Source organism: Brachypodium distachyon, chromosome 3, assembly GCF_000005505.3.
Source record: "Brachypodium distachyon strain Bd21 chromosome 3, Brachypodium_distachyon_v3.0, whole genome shotgun sequence".
NCBI lineage: Eukaryota > Viridiplantae > Streptophyta > Magnoliopsida > Poales > Poaceae > Brachypodium > Brachypodium distachyon.
The window spans coordinates 50,053,361-50,079,718 of NC_016133.3; the positions used below are offsets into that span (position 1 = coordinate 50,053,361).

General features: G+C 43.4%; 4 protein-coding genes and 3 non-coding genes across 8 annotated transcripts; 5 read left to right on the plus strand and 2 right to left on the minus strand.

Annotated features, from left to right (window-relative positions):
* Positions 1-814: 814 nt before the first annotated feature.
* On the minus strand, positions 815-9,898 carry LOC100830539 (polyribonucleotide nucleotidyltransferase 2, mitochondrial). The gene is made up of 16 exons (XM_010237408.3): positions 9,460-9,898; positions 8,533-8,688; positions 8,271-8,441; positions 7,897-8,022; positions 7,669-7,830; positions 7,238-7,357; positions 6,451-6,588; positions 6,148-6,310; positions 5,628-5,753; positions 5,065-5,195; positions 4,749-4,968; positions 4,598-4,669; positions 3,765-3,844; positions 3,422-3,565; positions 1,609-2,295; positions 815-1,244 (listed from the first exon to the last, which is right to left on the minus strand). Exons 1-16 carry the CDS (start codon positions 9,793-9,795, stop codon positions 1,146-1,148), a joined length of 2,931 nt encoding a protein of 976 aa, XP_010235710.1. The 5' UTR covers positions 9,796-9,898; the 3' UTR covers positions 815-1,145.
* Positions 9,899-9,994: 96 nt separating this feature from the next.
* LOC100830849 (39S ribosomal protein L41-A, mitochondrial) lies at positions 9,995-12,703 on the plus strand. Of its 2 annotated transcripts, none has more exons than XM_003575320.4 (4): positions 9,995-10,151; positions 10,227-10,402; positions 11,634-11,698; positions 12,301-12,703. In XM_003575320.4, exons 2-4 carry the CDS (start codon positions 10,255-10,257, stop codon positions 12,391-12,393), a joined length of 306 nt encoding a protein of 101 aa, XP_003575368.1. In that variant the 5' UTR covers positions 9,995-10,151; positions 10,227-10,254; the 3' UTR covers positions 12,394-12,703. The 2 variants fall into 2 exon arrangements, with proteins under 2 accessions (XP_003575368.1, XP_010235711.1); XM_010237409.3 differs by having other exon boundaries at positions 10,005-10,151; positions 10,224-10,402.
* Positions 12,704-15,914: 3,211 nt separating this feature from the next.
* Positions 15,915-16,010, plus strand: LOC112272161. The gene has a single exon (XR_002965855.1). It is a non-coding gene; the product is annotated as a small nucleolar RNA SNORD25 (small nucleolar RNA).
* Positions 16,011-16,113: 103 nt separating this feature from the next.
* On the plus strand, positions 16,114-16,257 carry LOC112272134. Its single transcript, XR_002965830.1, has one exon. It is a non-coding gene; the product is annotated as a small nucleolar RNA snoR136 (small nucleolar RNA).
* A 671-nt stretch (positions 16,258-16,928) lies between these two features.
* LOC112272160 lies at positions 16,929-17,024 on the plus strand. Its single transcript, XR_002965854.1, has one exon. It is a non-coding gene; the product is annotated as a small nucleolar RNA SNORD25 (small nucleolar RNA).
* Positions 17,025-20,220: 3,196 nt separating this feature from the next.
* On the plus strand, positions 20,221-23,004 carry LOC100831155 (two-component response regulator-like PRR1). The gene is made up of 6 exons (XM_003575321.4): positions 20,221-20,723; positions 20,892-21,053; positions 21,139-21,272; positions 21,366-21,533; positions 21,711-21,786; positions 21,872-23,004. Exons 1-6 carry the CDS (start codon positions 20,549-20,551, stop codon positions 22,720-22,722), a joined length of 1,566 nt encoding a protein of 521 aa, XP_003575369.1. The 5' UTR covers positions 20,221-20,548; the 3' UTR covers positions 22,723-23,004.
* A 506-nt stretch (positions 23,005-23,510) lies between these two features.
* On the minus strand, positions 23,511-25,570 carry LOC100831459 (H/ACA ribonucleoprotein complex subunit 3-like protein). The gene is made up of 4 exons (XM_003575322.4): positions 25,414-25,570; positions 25,134-25,213; positions 24,997-25,039; positions 23,511-23,877 (listed from the first exon to the last, which is right to left on the minus strand). Exons 2-4 carry the CDS (start codon positions 25,185-25,187, stop codon positions 23,780-23,782), a joined length of 195 nt encoding a protein of 64 aa, XP_003575370.1. The 5' UTR covers positions 25,188-25,213; positions 25,414-25,570; the 3' UTR covers positions 23,511-23,779.
* Between the last annotated feature and the right edge of the window lie 788 nt (positions 25,571-26,358).

Sequence of the window (26,358 nt, forward strand, 5' to 3'; positions counted from 1 at the left end):
ATGGATATAATGCATAGTATCTTCACTTCATGCGTTCAGCGCAAGGGCGCGCCCCCTTCATATGATTCTTCAGTAGGAGTAGTGTGTAGTATATCCGTGTGTTCGGAAGGACCGACGGAAACAACCCTAAACGTGTAGAAGTACATAACAGGCACAAGGGGACGAAGTTTTCCGTCGGACGCCATGCTAGATGCGTCCCCTTCCAAGCTGCGCGTCTATGCCAATGTATCAAACTTCAATGCATGTCTGTCTGTTGTACCTCAGCGGCGTAGTCTGCGTGCTCCAGCTCGGAACGAGAGCGCGGTTACACACAGAAGATTTATCCCGGCCGCCGTCGTCCGTCCCGTTGTGTGCAGGGAACCATGCTGTTCCTGACTTCCTTTTACGTACCTGGACTCTTCTGTGGTATCCCATAGGTCCCTCCGGAAGAGGATGAAACATCAGCCTACGTAGTCACCGGCGGCTAGTTGGCAGCTCCGCCCGTCGAACTCGATGGCCGTTCGAGGTTATCACCTCGTGGTCTTCTTCCTCCGTCAACTGCTTCTGCTGATGACCAGAGGACGTGGGAAGATTAGATAACAGTGAACTACTGATGCTAGGAGGGTATTCTTACAGGAAAACGATGACGGAGCAAAATGAATTGATGCGAGGACCGTATGTGTGATGACCAGAGGACGTGGGAAGATTAGATCACAGTGAACTACTGATGCTAGGGGGGTATTCCTTACAGGAAAACGATGACAGAGCAAAATGAATTGATGCGAGGACCGTAGGTGTAGCACAATACTGCTGAAATGCGCACTACACACACAAATGATACATACTGTTACGATTATTTGAAGCGATAAATAAGCAACATTGTGGATGTCACAATATACAAATGTCGCATCAAGCTGCCTAGTGTTTGTACATTACAGTTGAATCACAGGATCAATCTTTCCATCCCTTCTATGAGAAAATGCAGGAGCAAAATGCTCACGAGGACCGCAAAAACACAAAACTTTGACCATTCCGACAAAATTGGAGACCGCTTCACTTTTTTCCTCACGTTAATTAAATGATCAATTAACTGCTACAAATTTACAAGTGTCTATCTCCATAGACATCTAGCGAAACGTAAATAGTGCCAACAAAAAAAATTGATACTAATCCAGCAATGAGAAGACTGGGACACCCTTGGCATTGAAGCTTGCGCATTTCACAAGTAATTCCTCTCCGATCTCAAAATTCTTTCGGCTGCTTTCCTGCAAAAGATTCACCTGAATTTCAGTACCAAAGACCAAGAAACGAAATTAAAATACTAAATATGCACTGTCAGTTTACTGCAAAATCCCATAGATAACTAAGCTACTGGTCTTAAAGATAATATTATCCATCCACTTAATCCCATACAGTATCATTCTGTACATTTTACTGTAATTATGAGAACAGAATTTCATTCCCTCAAGTTATCTGCAGAAGTATTAAATTAGTTGTTCGTATTTCATACAGAAACAGAGCAATGCTTAAGACACCATCATAAAGAAGGATTCAACAATGTACAAAATAGGGGATGCATTCATGGCAGTATGAACTAAAAGAGTACCAGTGAGTTGGGTATGAAATTACCACAAATTTATGCATTCCACGAACTCCATCACTAAGCTCCAGTACGAGTCCATAGGCCCTTATCTGGTAGACCTTAGCTGTAACTACGTCACCCAGCTTCATAGAGCCTGAACGGAAGTTCTTGAGAACCGAAGACTTCAGGGTGTTGCTTATGTCTAGTTCTGGGATGTTATCGAGCCCATTACTTCCAGAATCATCAGCCTTCACTTTCTTATTTTTCTTGACAGACGATGTACTTGATGCTTTCTTAGCGGCTACTGTCCTAACCTCCTGTTGTTCTTTGGCTTGTTTATATACTCTAGGAGATGACTTTGCAACCTTTGAACTTGCAACCTTTGAACGTTTCTTAGCAGGACCATTTGCATCATCTTGGGCATCACAGTCAACAGCACTGCGAATTATAACTGAAGGAGTAGAAAATGAAGGTGTGTCCTCAATCGTGACGTCTTCATCTTTGCTATTAGGTGGCTCAACACCAGGGTCCTTGCTGGGCATGTTGTCCACAGCGGCCCAACCAATAACGTTTTGACTGGGGGAAGGAGTAGTGTCCTCACTTGCTGACTTCTTTTTAGGTGGATGAGGTAGGGTTGCTTTGAGCGAAAGTTTAATATTACCCCTCACATCCTGTCCAATGCACGTCAGTGAGAGCACTTGCCCAACAGTTACAATATCTGAGACTTTTGAAACCTGGAGGTAGAAAGGAAATAAAACAAATACAAATATAATAGTCAGAACTTAAGAAATGATCAAAAGCTGCTTTGCCAGTATTTGGAATGCTGATTTTACTACGAATGACTTGTTATAAGTTAATCCTCTACTATTATGTCATTTTGACCTAAGTGGCGAATTTAGCCCAAAAAATTTATTGTAGATCTTAGACCAAAATAAGTTAATCCTCTACACGGATCAATTTGACATATTTATTTAATAACTAGAAAAATCAAGAACAACTCTCAAGTATTGGGTGCACTGCAGAACACAGGCACACCTGGTTTCTCACTTTCTAGACAATGACATATGAGCCATTGTCTTTTTTAAATCACAGGATATATCAATAAGAGATTTGCAATTTATCTCTACATCACATGAACCATTGTCATCGTGGACAGACAAAGATAACCTGGTCTCCTACGTGTATCTACATATCGTCAACTAAAAAAATATATATGAACCAGTATAAAAAACTGTACAACTAAAATACTTGGCATGCTGCAATTTCAACCACAGGAACAAAGATTGACAAAACAAGGCGCACTGTGTCTTGCCATTATGCATTACAATTTTATCTAGTCAGTGAACAGTGGATCTAGTTGTTGTGGCTGCTCGAGGGTGGTCAGAACAGGAGGTGCAGTGCCGTGTGTGTGTGTGGGACTGTGGGGGACTTGGGGGGGGGGGGGGGGGGGGGAGCTCCAAGCCTGCAAGTGGAGCCAGGAAGGTCGAGAAAGGCGGCAGTTCGTCGGGGACGGAGGGGGACCGCGGTGAGTGGATCCAGAGCTGGGAAGGTCGGGGAAGGGATTATGTATGGTGGCAGTTTGTCCTTAACATTGCTAAAGACCATGGGTATTTCGGAAGCCCGAGAAGTACCTCCTTGGGTAACTTCGGCCAGTTACACTAGAAACGGCTTTGGGCAATGGACAGCTAGCAGCTCCAATTAGTCTGTCTGTTTGGGTTTCAGCATGTTTTGGTACGGTGTTGCTGTGGAAGCCCAAACAAAGCAGTCATAGTCGGTAAAATGAATCTACCACACAATTTCAAGATAAATACTGGTCCATGTGACAGCTCAGAAATGTGAACAGAATTTCAGGAGAAATACCGGTTCATGTGACAGCTCAGAAATGTGCAGAAGACCTTGCTGCCCACCATTGAAATCCACAAAAGCGCCATACTCCTTTATTGAGGAAACAATTCCTTTGTATGTCTTGCCAACTTCAATTTCACGTCCGACAAGAAACTCCACCTAAAAAAGGTAGAACAGGTTAGACTCCATACAATGATTTTTCCTGCCAAGCACTCATGTTATACTTTTGACATTTTGATAAATACGAAATGGATGATCTGTACATTGTAAGCAAGGATTATGACAGCCTTTCGTAAGCAGGTGGTCTCATAGGCTCATAGCTGGCTTAATCAACTGACATTGTATTATTGATACGTACCTTCTCGAGAGCCTTATCCATAACTGCCTGAGTTTTAGCAACAATAGTGACCGTACCATCACTAACAGATACCCTTGCACCTTATAAGAAAATGGAAAGGAGAATTGCCAACAAAATTAGCTGCCTAAAAATCTTGAAAAATACACTTAAGGCACAATGAGATAAAGTATTTAGATGGATTTAAATATACAAGTTACCAAACAGAAAATGGTGAAAAATTATATTAACTGGGTCATCACTCTGACATCTTAGAATTATGTTAATCCTGAAGGTAATTTCAGTCTGCCATTGGGTTCTCACACAAACATGCAGGCCCCCACATGGAGTGACAGCTAATAGCAAGAGCAAATGCGAACACTGGAGTTGTCCCGTGTGCTCCCTTTTTGAGGGAATATAGAGCATATTTTGATTGGTGAAAACAAAGAACTGACCAACAATTTCTCCATTATCTATGGTTGTGTGATACAAAATCACAAACATAAGCAAGTACTCTTGAGTAGCAATATAATGACATCAATTTTATGCCACATAAATGAAACTACTAATCTTGTGATTTTTTACAAATACTCGAGTATGTAATTTGCATTTCTCAGCATTGCCTTACGTAAATATCAATTCGGATTTTTGAGTAAAAATAAGGTGCAATTAGGTTCCAGAATAAACTTCCTGCCCAAAAGATAAAACGTGATTAGCATGGTTTATGGCATAACACGCAATTACCAAATTTTCACAAATAGGCAACATCTGCCCGTCTTGCCGCATGAGACAAATCATCTCTTAAAGAAGAGCTTAAAATAGACATGGGTAGAATCAGGTAAAAGCTAGCTCCATACCTGTTTCTTGCTCAATTTTTTTCCTGTGGAAAAGCAACTTCCTAAGAGAATCACTGCTAAAGCTCAGTGTGGCTGCAATAGAGGGGCAATTAGGACCTTCAAATATCAAAGTAACCCAACCAAAAACGTAAGTGAAAGTGCATGAACAAACCTAATCGAGGAGCACTTCCATCATTGATAGCACGAGCAGAACTAATTTCCTGATCCATGCGGTCAAGGATTTGATTACGAGCCTTTCGTGCAGGCTCCAAGCTTTCACACACTATGTCCAACGGTATTCCAGCAGGTTTTATATCCAGCTGAATAGCAGTAATACCTTTCCTTGTTCCTGCAATTTTGAAGTCCATGTCACCGAGGTGATCTTCAAGACCCTGAAAACACCAACGTTCATATACAATTATATATAAGATAGGGAATGGTTCCCTCAAAAGTTATGACAATAGAAATGAAGAGTGACTATAACTTACTAAAATGTCTGTTAATATACGATAAGTAGAAATATCTCCAGTCATTGGGTCTACTTCACTGACAAGACCCACTGAAACACCAGCAACGTGTTCCCTAACAGGTATTCCAGCATCCATTAAAGCCATGCTTCCTGTCAGTCACCATAGAAAATGCATGAAAGAAGATATTAACAAATAATAACTTCAGAGCAGATCACTGGAAACACATTGTACACCAAGATGAAGTAGACCCGAAAAATAACACCTTGAGGGAGTATTAAATTAATAGAAGACTATTTTTATACAGCAGAATGACAGGCAATTGTTAAAGACTATAGAAAAAAGTAATCCATTTCACATGAAAGTGCAGTTACACAATCCTGATAATGAAGGCTTTTGCAAGTGAACAGAATTTCATTGCCAAACTAGGGTGGAATTCCACAACTAAAAGCTGTAGAACATTCACAAATGCGGATAAATGGCATTTAGTTTCAAGCGAAAAACTTCTCCAAACCATAACTGAGAGAGCCTAATAGTTTCATTTTAAGTATAATAATGCCACTAGAAGAGATAACACCCTGTACCTCCACACACTGATGCCATTGATGTTGAACCGTCAGAGGCCATGACTTCTGAATTTATCCGAACAGTATATGGGAAGTCACCTTCTGGAGGAAGCACAGCAAGCAGTGCTTTCTCAGCAAGAGTGCCTGCACAATAGTAAAAAACAAATAGCCACATTTCTGTTATTCATTTTGTCTCATCAAACTTCCAATGCAACCTAAGACTTAAATTAAACAAGCTAAACAGAATGCGAAAAAATAAGGAAAAACAATAAAGCATCATGAATCCAATTGCAACGGAGCACACCAATTATGTCCAGAACAAGGAAAATGCTTAAGTTTTCAACCACACTTTTCCAAAGTTCCCTAGGCTACACTTACCTGATCATTACAACTACTCATGTAAGACTAATCTTATCACACTGTCAGTCCATTATGAAACAAACTAAACCAGGGTATCACACACATCTCTTCAGCTTAAACTTCAGGGCGAAGAATATCTATAATCTACAGCTATACGCCTACAAGGAAAAATGTGTACCATGTCCAACTTCACGTCGATTCAAACCCCCACGTTTGGCAACTTCATTGATTGAAAATGGTGGAAAACTATAGTGAAGCATGAAACGCTTTGATGGAGGGCCAACAATTGAATCCAATCGCTGAGCATCACCAGGAGCACCAAGGGTAACTGTGCACAACACCTACAAGCAAAGTTTGGATTACTTGCATTGTGCATATATATAATAACTTGATCCGAAGACATTATGGAGTTCCTCCAAATTCAAACAAAAATCATCTTATGGTATAGCGAACAGTGCATATTGAGAGAGAGAGAGAGAACCTGAGTATCTCCACGGGAAAACAGGGCAGAACCATGCAATATTGGATATGTGCTGGATTCACAATACAATGGCCGCACCTCATCAAGTTGTCTACCATCGAGTCTAAGACCTTCCTTAATTATTCTCTTGCGTATGACCTGCAGAAAGAACTCCTTATCAACTGAAATGACATAACTGATTCGATATAAGAATATGGCAACGAATGAAGTGCTACCAGGTGGTGGTAAGGACAGCCGGTAGCTCTCGATCTCAGAAATTCCATCTCATTACTGAGCTAGCCATATGCCCCAATACCTTAATTAAATTTTGCACAAATTTTAAGAAATATCCGTATACTACTGGATCAAATAATTACCTTGAATTCAGAAACTTGCAAGACAAAGCAAACAATAGGTCAAGTGGAATCATAGGGATCAGAGTATTCATTGACCAATTGCACGCATGCACACGGCTAAAAAATGTTATGGTCCATGCCTAATGGATCTGGGATAGCTAAGCTACAGATTTGTTAAATGTTAACTTCACTGCCATATCAATGCGCTCTGCTATTATCTGTTAGGTTCGCTGAACAGATAAGAGACGATGTCCCTGGAAATTACAAGTCTCGGGGTCAAATGGGGGATGTGACATAATCATATGTGTACTTGAGCCAAGAACACGACTACATGGTTCGAACAGTATACATAACATATAACAACATGTTTGTGTTTTCTGCTAACCCATTTTAAAAGCACATGTATCTATCTATACCTGCCAGAGTTTGCCAGAGAAATCACTGGGCTATACCTGTTTTCTCACTGTGTCAACTGCCTTGGAAAGAAACTTCAAGCTTTCCTCATCACATTCGTCTTCAAGCTTTAATTTTACAGATTGTGTGATTTTTTCCAAGGCTTCTCCACGCTCAAACTGCAACAAATGAAAACATCCAATGAATTTATGTTTTAAAAAAACAACTTTAACTTCTTAATTAATGCTGCTCATAGTTACTCCCTTCTCCAAAGTTCAAACTATAAACGTTTTTTCTGACTTTACATGGCTTTTGAAGCAAATTTAGATCATGAAATAATAATATATTGTGGGCGACCTAAATTTGGAGATGGTAGGATAAGTCTTACAAAAAAGGTGAATGGTCACACCCAAACATATTTTCTTTCAACTCCACAAACTGGAAAGGAAGAGCCTAATTTATAAGATAATACGTATGTAACACAATACACCTTGCCGTATGTTTTATCAGTGAAGACTTCTTCGATTGGTGCTTCCGATAAGGTTCTAATTTTCTCGTAGGATCCATCTGAAATCATTGAAAGCTTGTACTCTCTTTTCTCTTTTCCAGCTCGCTTAGCCAGTCTAATTTGAGGGTCGATATATTTAACTGCCTGAGAATCATAGCCAGTACATTAGAATATAATTACAGCCCATAAAAAACAAAAGAGAAAGAATACCTCTGAGTGTGCAAGCTTCATCCCTGCTTGAAGATCCCTTTCAGTTATCTCACGAGCTTGTACATCTATCATTAGTGTTTTATCCCGTGAACATGCATAAATTAGGTTGAGATCACTCAAACCTAACTGCAAGGTGCGGTGAAATATACAGAAAATATGAGTAAACTGAATAAAATTTATTGTATACTGGATATCAGATAATATATGTGTACTTATGACACAAAATAAGACAAACATAGAACAGAGTGAAATCCACCATGATGCTACGAAATGCTCCCAGGATATGTTGTATCCATGAACATTACAAAATGTATTCATGTGCAGTTGAGGAGAGATAAAAATGACCACATGTGGTAGTAATTGTCAATATATACCTCATCCACTGTTGGGTTCAGCACAAAATTCCCATCAATTCTCCCAACACGTATTACTCCAATCGGCCCATTCCACGGTATATCAGATAGCATCAGTGCAGCTGAAGATGCATTTGCGGCCATAACATCTGGGTCTTGTTTTCCATCTGAGGAAATAACATTTGTCGTGATCTAGAAAAGCAGGGTGCAACTCCATCAATGACTGATAATGGTTGTGCAATCTTCAGGAATTTGAAGCACAAAATATTAATCAGAGAAACACCTGGACTTCATGGTAAAAGCCACGAGGAAACAATGGCCGTATTGGTCGATCGATTATGCGCCCACACAAAAGTTCTCTTTCCTTAGGGGCACCTTCTCTGCGCATATAGGTCGTGGGAATAACACCTTGAGCATATTGCTTCTCTTGGTAATCAACCTAGAGCCAAAACAATGACAAACATGTTCGTTAGGGCAAAGCACCAAAATTAGCGTAAAACAAATGCACATAGGAGATGAATAGTGCTGCATTAAAAATGTGAAGACATGCATAATAAGTTTTTTCCTGTTGGCTTAAACTTAACCATATCATCCAATGAGTTAAATTAGTAAAAAAAACGAAAAATATGTACTGATGCAGTAAACCTGCCTGGGGTGGTCAGTAGGTCTCCAAACTCAATAACTGCACAATATAATTAACTGCTTGTGTAAGTATTATTATTTTGTGAGAACTGCTTGTGTAATTTGCTGATATAATAAAATTTACTGCAACGTATCAGAAGCTGTAAGAAACAGCTCAATGTTTTTGTACCATCCCTCTGACCAAATTCAAGCATGATTATATTGGCAACTGGCATCCGATTAAATTTGAATAATCTCTTAGCAAAATACTCCCTCTGATCCTAAATTCTTGACTCAAATTTGCCCAAATATGGATGTATCTATTCTTAAAAAGCGTCTAGATACATGTAATATTTCGACAACAATTTAGGATCGGAGGGAGTACCAAATTTGTAATTTAGCAGAAATGAACAGCATAATAACTAATGGTAAAATCTGGAAAAAGATCAGTCAGACAAATCAAATGCTGTAGCTGGAGAATAGTTAAAATTGCATCGAATGAATGTTTGTGTATGTTCACATTAAATTGCCACATAACTGGAAGCCTCTGAAATACATGTCACACAACAGTAGAGAAGACGATTCTTACTGTTAAAGGGAGGAAGTCCCGGACGGGGTCCGAGGACTTGGAGGCGGCGACGGTGGAGAGGACGTGGGTGTCGTCCATGGAGATCACGACGGATCCGTTTGCGAAGCGCGCTATCTTCCCGGTCTCGAAGGCGATGAGGCGACCGCCAATCTCAAACTCCTCGCGGAAGCTCTCCAGCACCTTCCGCCCCGGCGGCGGCGGGGCCGCCAGCTGGGCGTCCTCGGCCACGTCAGAGAGGAATGCCGCCCGCGCGCCGGGGACAGCGAGCGGCGCTGCGAGACGGAGGCGGTGTTGGCGGCGCGCGAGGAAGCGGAGTGAGGCCACCGCCATCGACATGGTGGCGCGCGGGGACTGGGACTGGGAGAAGGCTGGAGCGGCAGGAAGGGGAACACAGGGTTTGGGTTTAGGGTTTAAGCGGCGAAGCGAAATGGTTGGGCCGCTCCGCCGTCTCGGCTTGGGTGTGCGTGCCGTCCAATTGTTTTACAGTAGGTCGTGGACCCACGTGTCAGCTGTCCAGATTTCAGTGCGATCTGCACCGTAGATGCAGCGATCGACGGCTCAGTACAGACGTATCGTGTCCAAATGAAAGCCCATTTCTCCCGCAGGCTCGCACTCATCGCCCGCCACCGCCGCCGCCGGAAAGAAGACCTCCGACACGAACCCTACCGCCTCCGATTCCCCTCGCTCCTTCCGTATGCCCTCCACCTCGCCCTCTCTTCTCCCGTCCGACCACTAATTTTTCCGTTTGGATTTGTGGGAACCAGCAGGAAGGGCTGTTGTTGCTAGAGGGGGACGATGCCGCTCGGCCTGATACTGAGCTCGATCGGGAGGTCGATGAGGCGGAAGCGGACGTCCTCGCTCAACATCCTCTCCTCCAAGAGGGCGCCCCGGGATTACTACAAGGGCAAGAACTGCAAGCCCACTGGGTTCCACACCCGCAAAGGTGACCCGTTGACAGAAGTTCTGATCTGAACCTAGTCGCCTTGTCTGTATTGCTCGTGCCCGCTGTCCGAAAATGCCTTTTCTTGTCACCTTATTCAATATGTATATTACATACAAGATGCAATACATGGTCTGTTTTGGGTGGGAAATTTAGAGTTTCTGAACCAGATGGTTAAAATAGTCTGACACTGACGGTCGTTCCCGGCAAACCATTAAACTGTGTACTTGAGAGTTTAGGTGCTTTAACTCCAAATAAGATGATAAGATTTAGTGTGTAGAAAAGGTAGGGGTGCAACATGGTGAGGGTACCCTTTGACCCTCCTTAGTTCAAACAAATGAACTAGTTTTTCAAAAAGTTGTGTCATTTTAAAATTTTAGTTCATTTGGTTGAACTAAGGAGGGTCAAAGGGTACCCTGAGGGTCACAATTTTGCAGCTCTAAGAAAAGGTGCAAAATATTTCAATCTAGGCAATGTATAGTCGTTGCAGAGGTTCAAGGGGGCGAGTATTAACTCCATGGATCAGTGGCAACTAGTAAGTATGTCCAATTGTCCATGTATAGTGTTAGAAAGAAGATATAACTGATAGCAAATACCCCAATTCAATTCGGCAACTTCACCGTAGAAAACTATACATAGTTTTTCTGAAACTTGGAGTTTTAGAAAAATATAGATGCAGCCTTGCACTAAGAAATGTAACTATATGCATCAAACAATATATACCAATGATGATTGCTAGGTGATTGCGAACTAAACATTGCAGGATATGCAAAGGTATCATGCACCCATGGAATTGGCTTATACTTAGAACCCGGGTAGATCTCAAAACTTGGAGCTCTGTATGACTGTCCGTGTTCAGATGATAAATGTTGGTGTGAGCTAAAAGCCTAAACAAACTGAATGCTTCAAGTTTCTTTTTAAAGGAGAGGTCACATATGTATCTTGCCCTTTTTATCAAATCATAACATTGTCGAAATTATATCCGTACAGAGCTGCAGGTTTCTTGTCCCTGGCTTATTGTCTGTAGTTCTGATATACAGAGATGACATCTTCATCTGTTAGCATGTCATTCTCAGTTCAACCAAGTATTATGTATCTATTTTAGTTCATTGGTTGTACTAGATTAGTTTGATTATGTGTTACATACTTATATGTGAGTATGTAAGTGACAAGTGAAGAATTTTAATTCTGCGCATTTGGACATCGTTTTCAAAATGTTGATGTAATTTTGCAGGTGGGTATGTGATGGTGGATGCAAAGTTACCAAGATTTGTGGTCCCGGACTTGACTGATTTCAAGGTGACTTGTGTAAATAAATTGGTTTAAATATTTTTCATTCTTGAGTTAAGTACCAAAGTTGCCTATGTACTTTATCCCAATATCAACTTTCTGGGCGAAGATTTAGATATTTGAATATTTGCTCTTGTTCTGAGGAAAAGGAGCACTAAGATTAAAAAAAGGTGGTTCGCACTTGGTGGTACCTAACAAGCAGAAAAATCACGTACATATGTTTTGTAATTGCCTTAAGAATTGACGGAAACTAGTTGCCAGATCCTCACTTCATCAGAAAAAGGGGGGACACTAAGGGAAAGAGTTGAATGTTCCAAATCTACTAGGAGTACTAGCAATATTTAACCTAGGCCAGCGTAGAGGAACTGAAGGTAGACGATATCACCCAGGGGTGAAGCAATTATTGTTTATGAAACTTTTTCAAAACCCATGATAAATTGTTGTTTAGAACTGTTCTTTTTAGAGGTTGATCCCATTTGTCGGGAAATCAACTGTGTGTTTTCCTTGGCCTAGCCACCTGGCTCCGTTTGTCCAAGGGAATCATCTTAACTTGTGTTTCCATCGTCATTACAGACTTATAAATAATAATTTACTTGTTTAAATAACTGCAGTTGAAGCCATATGTGTCACAATGTGCCAGGGACGACCTCACAGCCTCCTCAACGTCCACGGCTTCAGCAGAATCTACTGGAAACAAAAACTGATATGTTTCCAGATGCTCTAGGCACTGCTTGTTCTTGTGGAACGCGAGACAGCTTTGTAGTTGTGTTTTCCATATGGTGTGCACATTCAGAACATGTAGCATCATCACTTCGCTGCATCTGAGTATTCAATATTGAGTTGGGCTTTTTTATGTAAGAGCAAACTTTATGTCTTAGCATAAATCATCAGAACTTTTTACAGTCGTTAAATGTACACTGTGTTCACAATATGTCTGTGATTGGTGTTCATTTCCTCAAGGAAGTGATGCTACGACGCTGATTGCTAACGGCAACACGATCCCTCTTTGCTAAATTTCATTTATTTATTTATTGGCAATGCTACGACGCACATTCAGAACATTTATTTATTTATGTCTGCGATTATATGGTGTTCATTTCCGTCAACTTATTTTACTGGAGTAAGAAATTTGGATGACGGCTACTTCCAGTAAAATAAGTTGGTAACTCAGTTGGCTTCCAGCACGATTCATGGAAACATGTGGGATACTCTCTCCGTCTCGTAAGCCTTTTTACATGATAATTATCATGAACATAGTTCTGCTGATTCGTCGATTCATTAGACTGGGTAAATAAGATCCATCATCCTGGAGCATGCACCGCAAAAAAAAAAAGCGTTACATGAGAGTTATTGTGCCCAGTTCTGCTAATACTTTTGATTAGTTAGATGGGTAAAAAAAAAGTCCATTATCCAATGATGTAAGGCACCTGCCTTTGTGTGCCTAACAAACGGGCCAGCCTGCTGTGGGACACATATGTCAGCTGCACAAAGAAAGGTGAATTAAGTCGACAATCCGTGTCGCATCCAATAAGCAAAGGGGTATGCACTGTAAAAATATCCACGGAAGTGTTTTGGGAGGCGAGGTAACTTGGATGAGATTCTTTGAAATCTTGTCGAGATGTAACTTATGTGCAAAATGGTTTGGGGTGAGTATATTGTAGCAGTTTGCCGCAGAAATTATATTTCTCATACACTGCTTGTAATGCACAGAAAGAGACATAAGACAGATCCAGTTGTCACCACAAACTTGAAAAAAGATGGAGATACCCTTATAAGATGATTTTCCTGCTGTCTGCCACTTGTGTGAATTGGTGACGAGACCTACGGGTCATTGATCATTTCTTTCACTTCACAATTTTCCAACACAACGAGTCATTCCCCCTCCTCCACCCTCTCTTCGCACGGCCCTATCCTCCCATTTTCTTCTACAACCTCTGCCTTCCCAAAGTTTCTCGACTTTCTGCTCCCTACTAAATCCTTTGTGTTGCACATGAACATGATGGTGCTCACTGGCCAGGGTACAATAGTTGTTGAAGGGGAACGTGCTGCATAATTTAAAATTTTAGCGGAAGTAGATTGTTGGTGTAATTAACCAATCCAACTCACCAACAATTGTAGCGGAAGTAGATTGTTGGTGCAGTGTGTCGCCGATTCCCACGGTTAGGTTATACCTCCCAGCCGCAAGAATATCTCTTGACTCTCCGCCAATCTAGGATTGACGTTGACGGTCCCTCCACAAGTACACAAGCGCCCCGAAGTAGATGCTTACCAGCACTTTATGGACCAACACAAAGATCTACTGAAAGAACTAGACGGGTGGAACTGATCTAGACTAGACGATCTAGATGGGATCAGAGAGAGGGCTCCGTCCTAGGGTTAGGGTTGGCATCTTCTAGTAGTGGAGTAGAACTCCTACTAGGGGGGTGGGGGCCAATTACCCTCCTCCCATCCTCGTGGCTGGCGGCAGCCCTAGGTGGAGTCCCTCTCAGACTCCACCTCTTCATCAAGCCACACCTCGTAATTGCCCTAGGTCGCCTATGTAGGGTTGATCCATTGGACCATCAAATACTTGGCAAGCTTCCTGTACCTTCCCAATATCATGAGACACTCCCGAACAGGACATTTTCAAAATCATCTGAAACACTTATAGTACTCTACTCTCATTCGAACAACTAGTTGTAGCTCTTCTACAAACCATCGGTTGTTACGAGTGTGACCCCGTAGGTCCAGTAACATGTGGCATGAACCCGAACAGTTTCCGGTAAAAAATTGTCAAAATGCAAATATAGTGAAAGGGAAGGAAATCCTCGCTTATTCGGAGTTGCTGACCAGGAAGAAACACAAGGAGGATGACATGAAAGGTGGGTCTGCGTTGGGAGAAACCACCGCCATGGGTGGACAAATCTCAATGTCGATGGCTCATTTTCATGATTCTGGTGCAGCGAGTGCGGTTGGTAGCCATGCTCAAGTCCAATTCGCCAAAATATTCGGCTTACGCTTCTTGCATTATTTCTTGTCATAGCATGTTTGAGGAGAGAGAGTTTAAGGTTGTGTTTGTTGGCCATGATAGAAACTTAGCTAGTCATGAGTTAGTTCTTGCTCAGGTGATCGCTGCAGATTGTAAAACCTATGGTGAGTAACTGACCGAATGAAGATATTTGTTATGTCAAGAAAATATTAAAGTGTTTCGATGGTGACAAAACCAACCATGCCAATTTGTCTCTCGCTAACCTGATACCCATATGTTGGTAACATACTAAAAGTACAGGTTTAAAGATAGTGAAGTACTATTATCTATTATCTTACTCTATATAATACACTTTCATTCTTGTCTCATTGTGCCAAATCAAGAAGCGAAGAAATTGATGGATCGTCACCACCAACTCACGTTTTAATAGGAGTAAAGATAACCAAAATTCTGACTCTTATTTGGATGGTAGAAAATATCTGACATCACATTCTCCGTTCTGATGATGATGGATCATGGCCACCAATTCATGTTTTTATAGGAATAAGGATAACCAAAATTCTAACTCTTATTTGGATGGTAGAAAATATCTGACGTCACATGCTCCATAGACAAAACTAGTTAATCCATTTATATTGACCAAAACAAGGATAAACAAAATCTTAGCCAAAATATTGATTAATTTTGGTGTAATTTGGTTTGGGCTCAAACCAGACCTTACTTACCACCAAGAGAGAAAAAAGGATAAAACTTCGGCACCCCATAGCCTGTCCCGTACCCACGAGAAGTACGTCGTGCGGCTTATCTTTCAGCCCATGTCCATACGGCCCACTAGGGTTTCGATGGCCGAAGCAACAGCCACCCGCCTTGGCTATAAATAGCACTCACCTCTCCTTGCAAATGTATCGCCGCCGCCGCCTCCTCCTCCTTCGCTCGTCGTCGTCAGCCGGCTTCGATGACATCGTTCGTCTCTCGATTCGTCTCGCCCACTTGCTTTTTGATTTTTATGTGCTTCGTCTTCTACTTTCAACTTGTGATTTTTCTGTGCTTCGTCATCTGGTCGTTGGGATGATCAGTCTCTGATCGGTTCCCAATCGACTCGTTCCCTTGAAGCAACATCATCCTGTTGTATCCTGTGTTCGCCTCTTTCGTGTGCCCTCGGAGTTGTCTCTCAGGGCACCGGCGGCTCTTACATACATAACACAACACTATCAATCTACCGTGTTCCCTCTACTTCTATTTTTTCTTGGCTTTTCTGACAACCGTGATGAGCCTCTTTTACAGTTGCAGACCTGTAATGACTCCTGCGGAAATGATCGCATGGTCAAAGAACATCTAAGGGACTGAGTTGTCTTCGCAATCTACATTTTGTAGCGTGGGTATCTGGATCTCGTTTTTTTCTGGTGCATCTCTGTTTTTTTCTGGCGTAATCGTTTTTTGTGCTCTCTTGTTTTAATCTGCTTCTCTTTAAGTATTCGTGTCTGTGAACTAACTTCAATGGTTCCTGGGCAATGATGAGATGGGAAGCAGAAATCAAATGTTCCTCTCGCTATCCAATGCGGAATTTCCTGATGCGATTGGACGTCGAGGAACTACATTTTGTCATCAAAAACAGATTACAAATTGCGGATGAAGTATTTATTGTCATCTTGGAGTTCTTGCCCTCACGAAATAGAACGGCCGTGTTATTTGACAGTATATGGGAACGTACTAAGTAGTACTAACTCATAATTATAAAACTGGCAGATGACCACCACACTTGGACGGGAGATCTTTTTTTTATGTCAAACAACGATTTAAGAGCCAATGGGCCCAAGGATATATCTATGCCAAGAAGTAGAAAACTGAGTCTGGACGAATGTAATCTCCTTCAAAAATACTTGTTCGTGTTCCTGTCAGGAACGCCTTACTCCGTATGACAATTTGTGGGCGCAGCCATAATTTTGATCAAATTTACGTTAACTATCTTTTATATGCCGAAGAAAACATGATATTTTGTGTTGCGTTCCCAAGTATATGACCTGTACCGATCATGCGCCTGCTACATCTGTTGAATTTGTGTGCTTCGTCATCTGGTCGTTGGGATGATCAGGCTCTGATCGGTTTCCAACCGACTCGTTCCCTTGAAGCAACATCGTCCTGTTGTATCCTGTGTTCGCTTCTTTCGTGTGCCTTTGTAGTCGTCTCTCAGGGCGCCAGCGGCTCTTACATACATGACATTATCAATCAATCTCCTGTGTTCAATCTATTTCTCTCTTGTTTGCTTTTTCTGACAACCGTGATGAGCCTCTTTTACACTTACAGACCTGTAATGACTCCTGCGGAAATGATCGCATGGTCAAAGAACATCTAAGGGACTGAGTTGTCTTCGCACTCTATATTTGTATCGTGTTTACCATGGATATTTTGTTTTGATCTGCTTCTCTTCAAGTATTCGCTTCTGTGAACGAGTAACTTCTATGTTTCCTGGTCAATGATGAGATGGGAAGCAGAAATCAAATGTTCCTCTAGCTATCCTGATGCGATTGGACTTCGAGTAATAAACACGGGGAAGACTAGTCGGCGGACGAATTCCGACCAGGTGTGAACGTGGTCGCTCCGACCAGCCACTGCATGAAGGAGATCGAGTCCCTGTCGCCGTTGACCCGCCGGCCGGCACAGCCCAACCGGGGCTCTCCTGCGGCGAGCGTGCTCCCGCGATGCCTCGCCGCCCCGCCCTGCTCCAGCCGCTGCCCCGGGCATCCCTCTAAGCCCAGCCACCACCCATCTTCTCCGAAGCCGACCAACCTGTCCCCCTCCCCCAACCCTAAGTTAGACTGTCGATCTTACCTTGCCGGCAGCTCATCACCTTCTTGCCTGTGCCGTTGCTGCAGCAGCCAGCCGCGGTGCTGTCGCTCCGGCTCGATCTTTGCCTCGCCTCCGCCCCGGCCTGCCGTGTCGTCTCTGGCTCCGGCTCGGCCACGGCTCGCCTTCGCCGTCGCCACCGTAAGGGAAGTGGGGCCCACGCAGTTAGAGAGATCGCCAATCATCCGCGCCGTGCGGAGCCTCGCCAAAGAGGGAATCCGAATAAACACCTAGACTGTAGGGTGACTGCAAGAGGGAATTCGATCTTAGAAGGGAAGATCATTTGATGTTAGCAAGTCAAAAAAAAAGATTTACAAGCATCAAGGGACAGTAAATTAGCATAAACAAGAACGTGCTCTCTCAGGTGTGGGAAACAAAAGTTGCGCGAGGCCGGCGGCAGAGAATTGGATCGGAAGAACTGCGATATATTTTGTTTACTAATTTGAAAATGTTGCCCATTTTGTACTAAATACAAATTTTGTACTAAGTGTGCTACATTTTTATGTATGGGAGGGAGTAATAGTCTAGCGGAGTATTAGCCTATTAGGTACAGTAAAAATCTTCAATTGGTTCTACTAAATTAATCATGGCATATTATCTTGGCAATATAATTATTTAAAATTCTTGATGTCGGTAAATTTTTCTATTAATTTGTTAAATTTTAAGAGTTTCTTAAAATTTGATTTAGGAACTTAGTCAGTAGAATATAACATCGGTAATCTTCTTTCAGTATCTGACTTCGTGCGCTTAGAAGCCATGGTCATCTCCTACAACGACAGGGTTGAATATGATGTCTCCCCGACCGCTGCACCTTGTGGGCTCCTTTTCAGTTGCTAAGCGCTCAACCTACAATATGTACTCCTTGTTTTAATTGGAGGTCAGGAGGTGAGATCTGATGATTACTGGTGACAAAAAAGAAAGATATGATGATTTTGGTGAATGTTCAGAATGTATAGAATATGTGATACTCTCTCTGTCCCGAAATTCTTGTCGCGACGTTTTTTTTACAAAAAAACCCCTCCTCTTTCTACAGCCTTGCTTCGCCGTCCTCTTAGTTATATCCATCTCTTTCTGCCCCGAGGCCCCCGACCCGAACCCCCCTTTCCCCTCTCACCCCCCGCCGCTGCTCTCCCTCTCACCCCAGCGGCGCTCCGGTCGCCTCCACCGCCCTCCCCTCCACCTTCCCCTCCTTTCTTCGTGCCGCTCCCCTCCACCTTCCCCTCTCTTCTCCTCAGCGCTTCTCCCTCTCCGTCAACGAGCACGAAGAAGCTCGCTAAAACCAAGAGGAGACCAAGAACGAGTTCAATCTTGCTAGATCCGTAGGCCACGAGGCCGGATCCGGTCGCCGTCCTCACGAAGCCCGAAGGGAGGAGGCTGAGCAGTGGCGACGATTTAGGGTTTCTTCGCGAGGAACAGTTGGCTACCGCTGTCGCCGCAGCCCGAGGAGGTGCAGGAGATCGGATCTGATGGCAGCGACCACGGATCCGGTGGCGGCGAGTCCGGATCCGATGGCGGTGGCTCGATGAGAGAAGGGGACAAGGAGAAGCGGCGGCGGCGGGACGAGGAGTCGGAGAGCAGCCCCTTTCTGGGTTGTAATTATTTTAATTCGGAGGACATTCGTGTAAAATGTTTTTTGTGAAGTGTTTGCGACAAGAATTTCGGTACGGAGGGATTATGTTCTTATTTATCGGACGGCCATGTTATTGTAAATTGATGTGCCAAAATTTGTATTTTCTTTGACTTGAAATTTATAGCCTTTTTGGATTGAAGTATTTTCGTATAATGTTTCATCTATAGAGGTTTTTGGTACAAATGCCTTCGAAGGAATTAATCTTTTAAAAAAATTATATTGACTGCTTTCTTGTACCCCGGTTACATAGCAATCCATGCGAGATAAGATCTCTTGCAAATTTTCTTTTGTCTCTAGACAAGATGACATTATACTCTGTTTGTAAAAAAAAAATGCTTTTCTTGTGATGCAACAAACAGTTTTGGTCATCTACTCCTACTTTTTTTTATTTTCGTGGAAGATTTAATATGCCATGACAACTTATTTACGCGTGTTTTTTTTTTGTTCCTATGTTTCGCAATTCATTCACTCCAGAGATGCTCTTGGTCTCGCGTAATACTCAAGCTACTTCTTTTTGACAGCATACTCAAGATAGTGTTGATATCTGATCCGAGTGTTACGGTTCATTCCCATTTTTAGACTTCATTCATTGGCCCCGCTCGCTCATATTTCCACATGGCCGGGCCCTGGTCGATCGACGGCGGTCACAGATTAAGATATTGCGGGATCAGTCCACGTACTCTGTAAAGCAGGACCAACGAAGCCAAACCTTCAAACGCGACACGCAAGCAGCGTAGATAGTTTCCTCCGGTCAACGACTGCCAGGCTGGGTCCCCAACAAACCAAGCGGCTCGTCGGCTCGAGCCCCATCTGTCGCTGCTCTCGCAAAAAGCGCACAGCGCTCGTGTCGTCATATCGTGAGTCGCGGCCCCGCAACGCTCGGTCGAGATCGCCGCGGCCCGTGCTCGCTCTTGCTTCCAGCTTAAGCCAATAGCCGCGCCGGGCCGAGCGGCTGGCCCCCGTTAATTCTAATCGGCTTCCGCCGCGCCGTGTGGTGCGGCTTGGCTTGCCGGCTTGGCTTCTCTCCCCTGCGCTGGCCGGCCAGGCCGCGTGTCCCCCCACCCCACCGAGGCAAAAGGTAGGAAAAAGGCGAGGAAAATATCTCATGGGCGAGCACCATCACCAGCCACGGAGCCACCGCCCTGAATAGATTAGGCGCAGACCATGGAGCGGGGCGGACTGCGACGGGCGGAGGCAGCCGCCGCCGGGCGCGGCCGCCGCTGCTAGTGCACGTACTGCTGCTGGCTGGCCGTAGCTCGCCGGGAACCGAATTGATTGGGGGTATCAGCGTCGGAGCAGATGGACGAGGAGGCTTCCGCAGATCCAACATTCGCCTCGTCCTCCTCCTTCGTCTCCTGCTTCGGTCTCTGCTGATTTGAACGCTTCGGTGGGAATCTCTCGTGCGTGGGGCTTGGGTATGGTGGGCGCCGGCGAGGGGGGTCGCGTTGGCGGCAGCGGCAGCGGCAGCGGTGCCGGGGTTGGGGGAGGACAGTCGTTCGTGGACCGGAGCAAAGTAAGGATTCTCCTCTGCGACAGCGACCCGGACAGTTCCCGGGATGTGCTCCGCCTCCTCCGCAACTGCTCGTACCAAGGTCAGTTCACCTCGTCCTTTGCTTGCTCCTTGCTGCTTGCTGTGGGCAAGTGGCCATAACTGCTAGTAGTACTCGTATTCTCTTCTACTCCACGGCATATATGTCATGATATCATGTGTCTGTTGCACGGTGGTGGTGATGTGTTGCTGCCCTCTTTTGTTGTCTCAGTGACCTGCGCCAAGTCTCCACGGCAGGTGATCAACGTGCTCAACTGCGAGGGGGCAGAGATGGACATCATCCTGGCAGAGGTCGACCTGCCTGTCTCCAAGTGCTTCAAGATGCTCAAGTACATTGCCAGGAACAAGGAACTGCGCCACATCCCCATCATCAGTAAGATGTCTCCATGTTCCCTAGTTTTCTCCAGTTCCCGTGACATGCTTGTAGTGATCATAGTCCTACTGATGCAATTATGCAGTGATGTCCAACAGAGACGAAGTTTCTGTTGTGGTCAAGTGCTTGCGGCTCGGGGCAGCCGAGTATCTGGTCAAGCCGCTGCGCATGAATGAGCTGTTGAATCTCTGGACCCATGTGTGGCGACGAAGACGGATGGTAAATGGCACCTGTTAATATATCTCCATCTGTATTAAAAGCTTGCTCTAAGCTGGTATCGATTGTTGTTAAACTGGATATTGGTGTTGGCAGCTTGGCTTGGCCGAGAAAAACTTCTTCATTGACAATCTTGAGTTGGTGCTGTCGGATCCTAGTGACGCCAATACCAATAGCACCACACTCCTTTCAGATGAGACAGATGATAGGCCAAAAGAAAACACAAATCATGAAACAAATACCTCAAATCAACATGAATATGAGGTAATCAACTAATTAATCTTTAGTAAGTTGTATGTTATCTGTATCTTAGCATCTTTCAAATTTTGTATTTGCTGCTAAAGTGCCCCCTTTTACTTCATATGCTTCATAATGATGAGGTGCTGACCTCCATGCATTAAGCTATTTGTTAAAAACCCTTGTGTTTCTTGTGACGATCAGTCTCCTGTTGCCGAATTCCCCAAAAGAGACCAAGTGGAGAATTTACCAGACATTATGGAATATGACAATAACGCACGTAAGTGTCTTTTTAGTTGGATCTTGTTATGCTGCTACTCGTTCTTAGTTCTGAACTGCTTTCTAAAGCTTCTTTTTTTTACCAGCATATACGGGGGGGATGTTTTCACGCCCAATAAAGACTAATTTGAGGGTTGGTGAGTCATCTGCGTTTCTAGCTTATGTCAAGTCAAGCACTCCAACCGACAGCCAGTTGGATAGTGAACAACCTAGAGGGTGTGATCGGTTAGATTCTATGGGTCACCAGGGTAATTTATCTAGAGCAGCTGACAGAATTGACACTAATACCAGTATAAATATTGAGGATGAAAAAGCTTTTGAGACGCCTATGCAGTATCCTGTGGTATGCTATTCTTCCTCTAACTCGCATCATGAGCGAAGCAATCAAGTCCAACATGATGTCTCGGGAGCTCCTCCTGTATATCATTTCCCATTTTATTATCCAGGGATGATAGAGCATGGCATGGCACTCCCTCCAGTACAAAATTTCCAAGGAAACATAAACAGTGCTCAACCACATACACCACCAACATTGCTCCATCAATACAATGTTTATCCCCAATCCCATGGTGTATCTATGATGCCGTCATTTCAGTATAATCATGCCGGTATGAGTTTCCATCAGTCAAGTCATTTGTCAATGCAAAATGTGTGGTCATCAGTATCAAGCACGCCGGTTCCCGATGAAACATGTAGTCGCTCTGACAGGAGGGCTGCAGCACTTGCCAAATTCAGGCAGAAAAGGAAGGAACGATGTTTTGACAAAAAAGTGAGGTATGTTAATCGGAAGAAACTTGCTGAAATAAGGCCAAGGGTGAGAGGGCAGTTTGTTAGGCAGGCAGGCAATGCAGATATAATTAGCACTGGTGATGATATCTCTGAAGATGAAGATGATCCGTCCTCGAGGGAGGTAGAGATGGTTTCTTCACCAGAGTAGTGTGATTGTGAAAGGTCTTATATGTGAAAATTGAGTGCAGATGATTATTGCACACTTCGCAACTCGGTACACATAGGCAATGCATTCTTCCGTACATGGACCTTGTGGCGTGTCTTATCATTATAACTGTCGACACTTAAGAGAAATTATCTTTTGATATGTAAGTTGTAGCCATGCTAGTCAGTGATGCACATGGCACCATGACGATCCTGATAATCATTGTGTTATTGCAGAACAACCTTGCATATCAGTTTGGTCTTATGTACTCCCTCGGTTGCATAATTCTTGTCTCAAATTTGCCTAAATATAGATGTATCTATTCCTAAAAAGTGTCTAGATACATGTAATATTTCGACAAGAAACGAATGGAGTACTATTAAATTAATTTTATGTTTGAAAAATACAAGCACCAAGATATTGTCCCACCGTTCTGCGTAGTGGCAGTAATTAGGTGTGGTTGTCTGCATTGACCAGCTGCAAATCAAGCATATACCATGGTTCTGAACATGCTCCGGTGTAGGGCTTTACAGTTTTTTCTGTTTCTCTACTTGGCTATGGTTCTTTCGACTGTAATTCTCCGTCTCTTTTTTTGTGGGGCTTGTTGGTAGTATTCTACATGCGTGTTCCAGAAAAAGTCAGAATGAAATTAGTTACAGTATTATCTTAGATCACCAGTTATTGAAGATTTGGTATCAAATCATGCAAATAACGCAGAGCAAAGCAACACGCATGATTTGTCCACACACAGAGTACACTGTACTAACAGTCATTGCAAACGGATCACAAGCTATTGAAGATTGGGTAGCAAATCATGCAAATATAGCGCGCACAGCAAAGCAAGACGCCCAAATGATTCGTCCACATACGGAGTACATTGTATGAACGAGTACGATCCCCCGATAGCATTGTACTATTACATAGCAAGAACGAGTTACTGAGATAACAAGCAAGGTAAGAAAGTAGAGGTAATGACTCTCTTTACGTCGCCAATTGCCTAATCTACACTACAACATTCAGCGAAGTAAACGCATCTCCGAGGATCCAACCAACAATTCCTTCAGTACTTTTGGGCTGGCTGTTGGGTCGGCAGCAAACCGAATCTCTTCTTCAACAGGTACCTCTGGCGGGCATACTTGTCATCCGGAGAGAAGCGAGCTGAATCACAAGTAGTACTTGTCAGTACTATTGTTTTGTGTGCAAGATGAGCACACATTCAGATCACTAAACACAAAATGTGACTTCAGGAAAACAAGGCGATCTCCCACATTTTGCTGATGTGCCAAAAAGATGACGCTTCAAAGTTGCGATATTTTTTTCACATGTCAACAATATAATAATGATGTCCTAGTTCTACTAATAAAAAAACTAAAAATGGCACTACTCTCTGCAATCTAAAGGACAGTATACCAGATTAAGACTTCCATAAAAGGATAGAACTCCAACATGACAGTGTTGATGATATCAACATCAATCAAGCTGCAGGACATGATTCTAATTTGTTATGTCTCAGAAGACTCTTCTGATTATACTATTCCCATAGGATAAGAATCTTCACCACCCCCGCAACATAGAACAATTGATGCTATTCTGGTCATTAAACATGTATATGCATGGATCCTACCACAGCAACATTGCTAAATAAGAAAGTACTCCCTCTGATCCAAAATAAGTGTCAGTATTGAACTTGCGACACTTATTTTGGATCGGAGGTAGTACAAAATAGCTGGGAGCAGCAGTTGCAAAAGACAAAAATACTACTACTTGGAAACAGGTTAACCAAGGTGAAAATCAAGTTAGATATTTGGCATGCAGCAAAGTACCCAGCATGAATTCAGCATTTGCTTTCCTAGGTACCCTTGGACTAACTCAAGGAGCAATGAGGAAAAAATGCCTCTTCACAAGCAAAAGACCTAGACCAACAGCATAACCTGTACAATACAACTAATACCATGCCTTCAAACAGGAAGGTACTGTACGATGCTGTTGTGTACGATTTTTGTACGACACCCTGATCAACGGATGCTAGCACATTAAATCGATCAATCAATGGCTACTTGTGAGTATCGTACGAAAATCGTACGTGAAGCAGCGCTCTTCTAAAAAAGAAATCTAACAGCAAAGACAGGATCTAACAAACAGGCCGATTCTAAAAAAAATCTTACAAACAGGACAGGACACCGAGAAAGAGAACGCCTTATCAGTTATCATACACGTGTGCCCTCGTTTACATTACAAGAAGCTGACGAGGAGGTTAATGAAAGGATGTCCGTGTACCTGGGTGGGCAGACTGCGTCGGCACACCAAGAGGGGATTCCTTCTGCAGTACAAGAAAGAAAAGCATCAGAACGACCCCGAAGCCCAAATCATACGCTAATCAACATCAAGGAAGCGCGAGGGAAAGCTTGTACAACCTTGGTGGTGTACACCTTGACACCCTTCTCGTTGATGTAGTACTGGAGATACATCTTGGATCACTACGCGAGAATCAGCCCTGAGAAATCCGACGAAACGGGACATGAGTTATTAGTAAGATCATGAGAGCCAAGGGCGGAGGACCCGGTAGGGTGGCCGCCCTACCTTGATTTTTGCAGATTAAGGAGATTAAACGGGGAGCTAAAGGGCTGGATCTGTTCGTGGGGTGATGGGAGGATAAACTGTCGGGAACGAGAGAATTGACGGGGAGATAAATACCTGCGGTGGAGGCGCTCGCGCGAGGAGGAAGACGAGCGACGGAGCGAGAGGGCTGGGGCGCTCGGCAGCGGGTTGGGGGTGGCGGCGCTCGCTCGAGGAGGAAGACGAGCGACGGGTTGGACCGGAAAGCAAAGAAATAGCGAGAGATAAATGCCCTAGGGCTGGATCGGGAGGAGGCACCGGCTGGGCCAGAGGAAAAGGAAGTGAAGATGGGCTGGAAGGGTTAGAAGATGGGCTGGAAAGAATATGAGAGGGGCTACTGAGCTGTGAAACATAAATAAATTGATTAAACAGGCCGTGTCGTGCCGGCCTGAGGGCTAGAGGCTAAGGCCCAGGCACGGCTGGCCCGTTTAATTCCATGTCGGGCTGCCCGTAACGGGCCAGGCACGCCGTGCCGGCGTTTTTTTTTGAAAAAACCCGGCCCGTTGCGAGAAAAAACTAATTTATTAATTTATGTGACTTACAAAAATTGTTTTTTTTGTCAAAAAAAAACGTTTGAAAATTTTATCTACTTCCTTATTCTTTTAACCAAGTCTCATTGAGGTTTTTTTTCTTCTGGCTCCTCTTTGTTCTCTACGACTACAATTTGTTATTCGCACGTGAACTTTATTTCCTCGCTCTTTTAACCAGGGCTCATGAAGTGTTTTTCTTCGATTTTTTAACGACGTCGTTCACCACAGATCCAGTCAACATATTAGCAATGAGTTAAGAAAATGTTAAACATGTTGCTATATCTACAATTAAAAGCTAAGTCACCCATTCAGATATCCAAAATCTAATATTCTTACCATTACCAACAATTTCAACACTGAAAATTGTTATAAAAGTCCTTAACAGCCATCAAACCATGCCAAAAATGAGATTGACCATTTTGCCATACACATTGGCTGAGAGTGTATTTCTTGAGATATTTGGCCATCAACAACTGTTGCCATAGGCCATTGC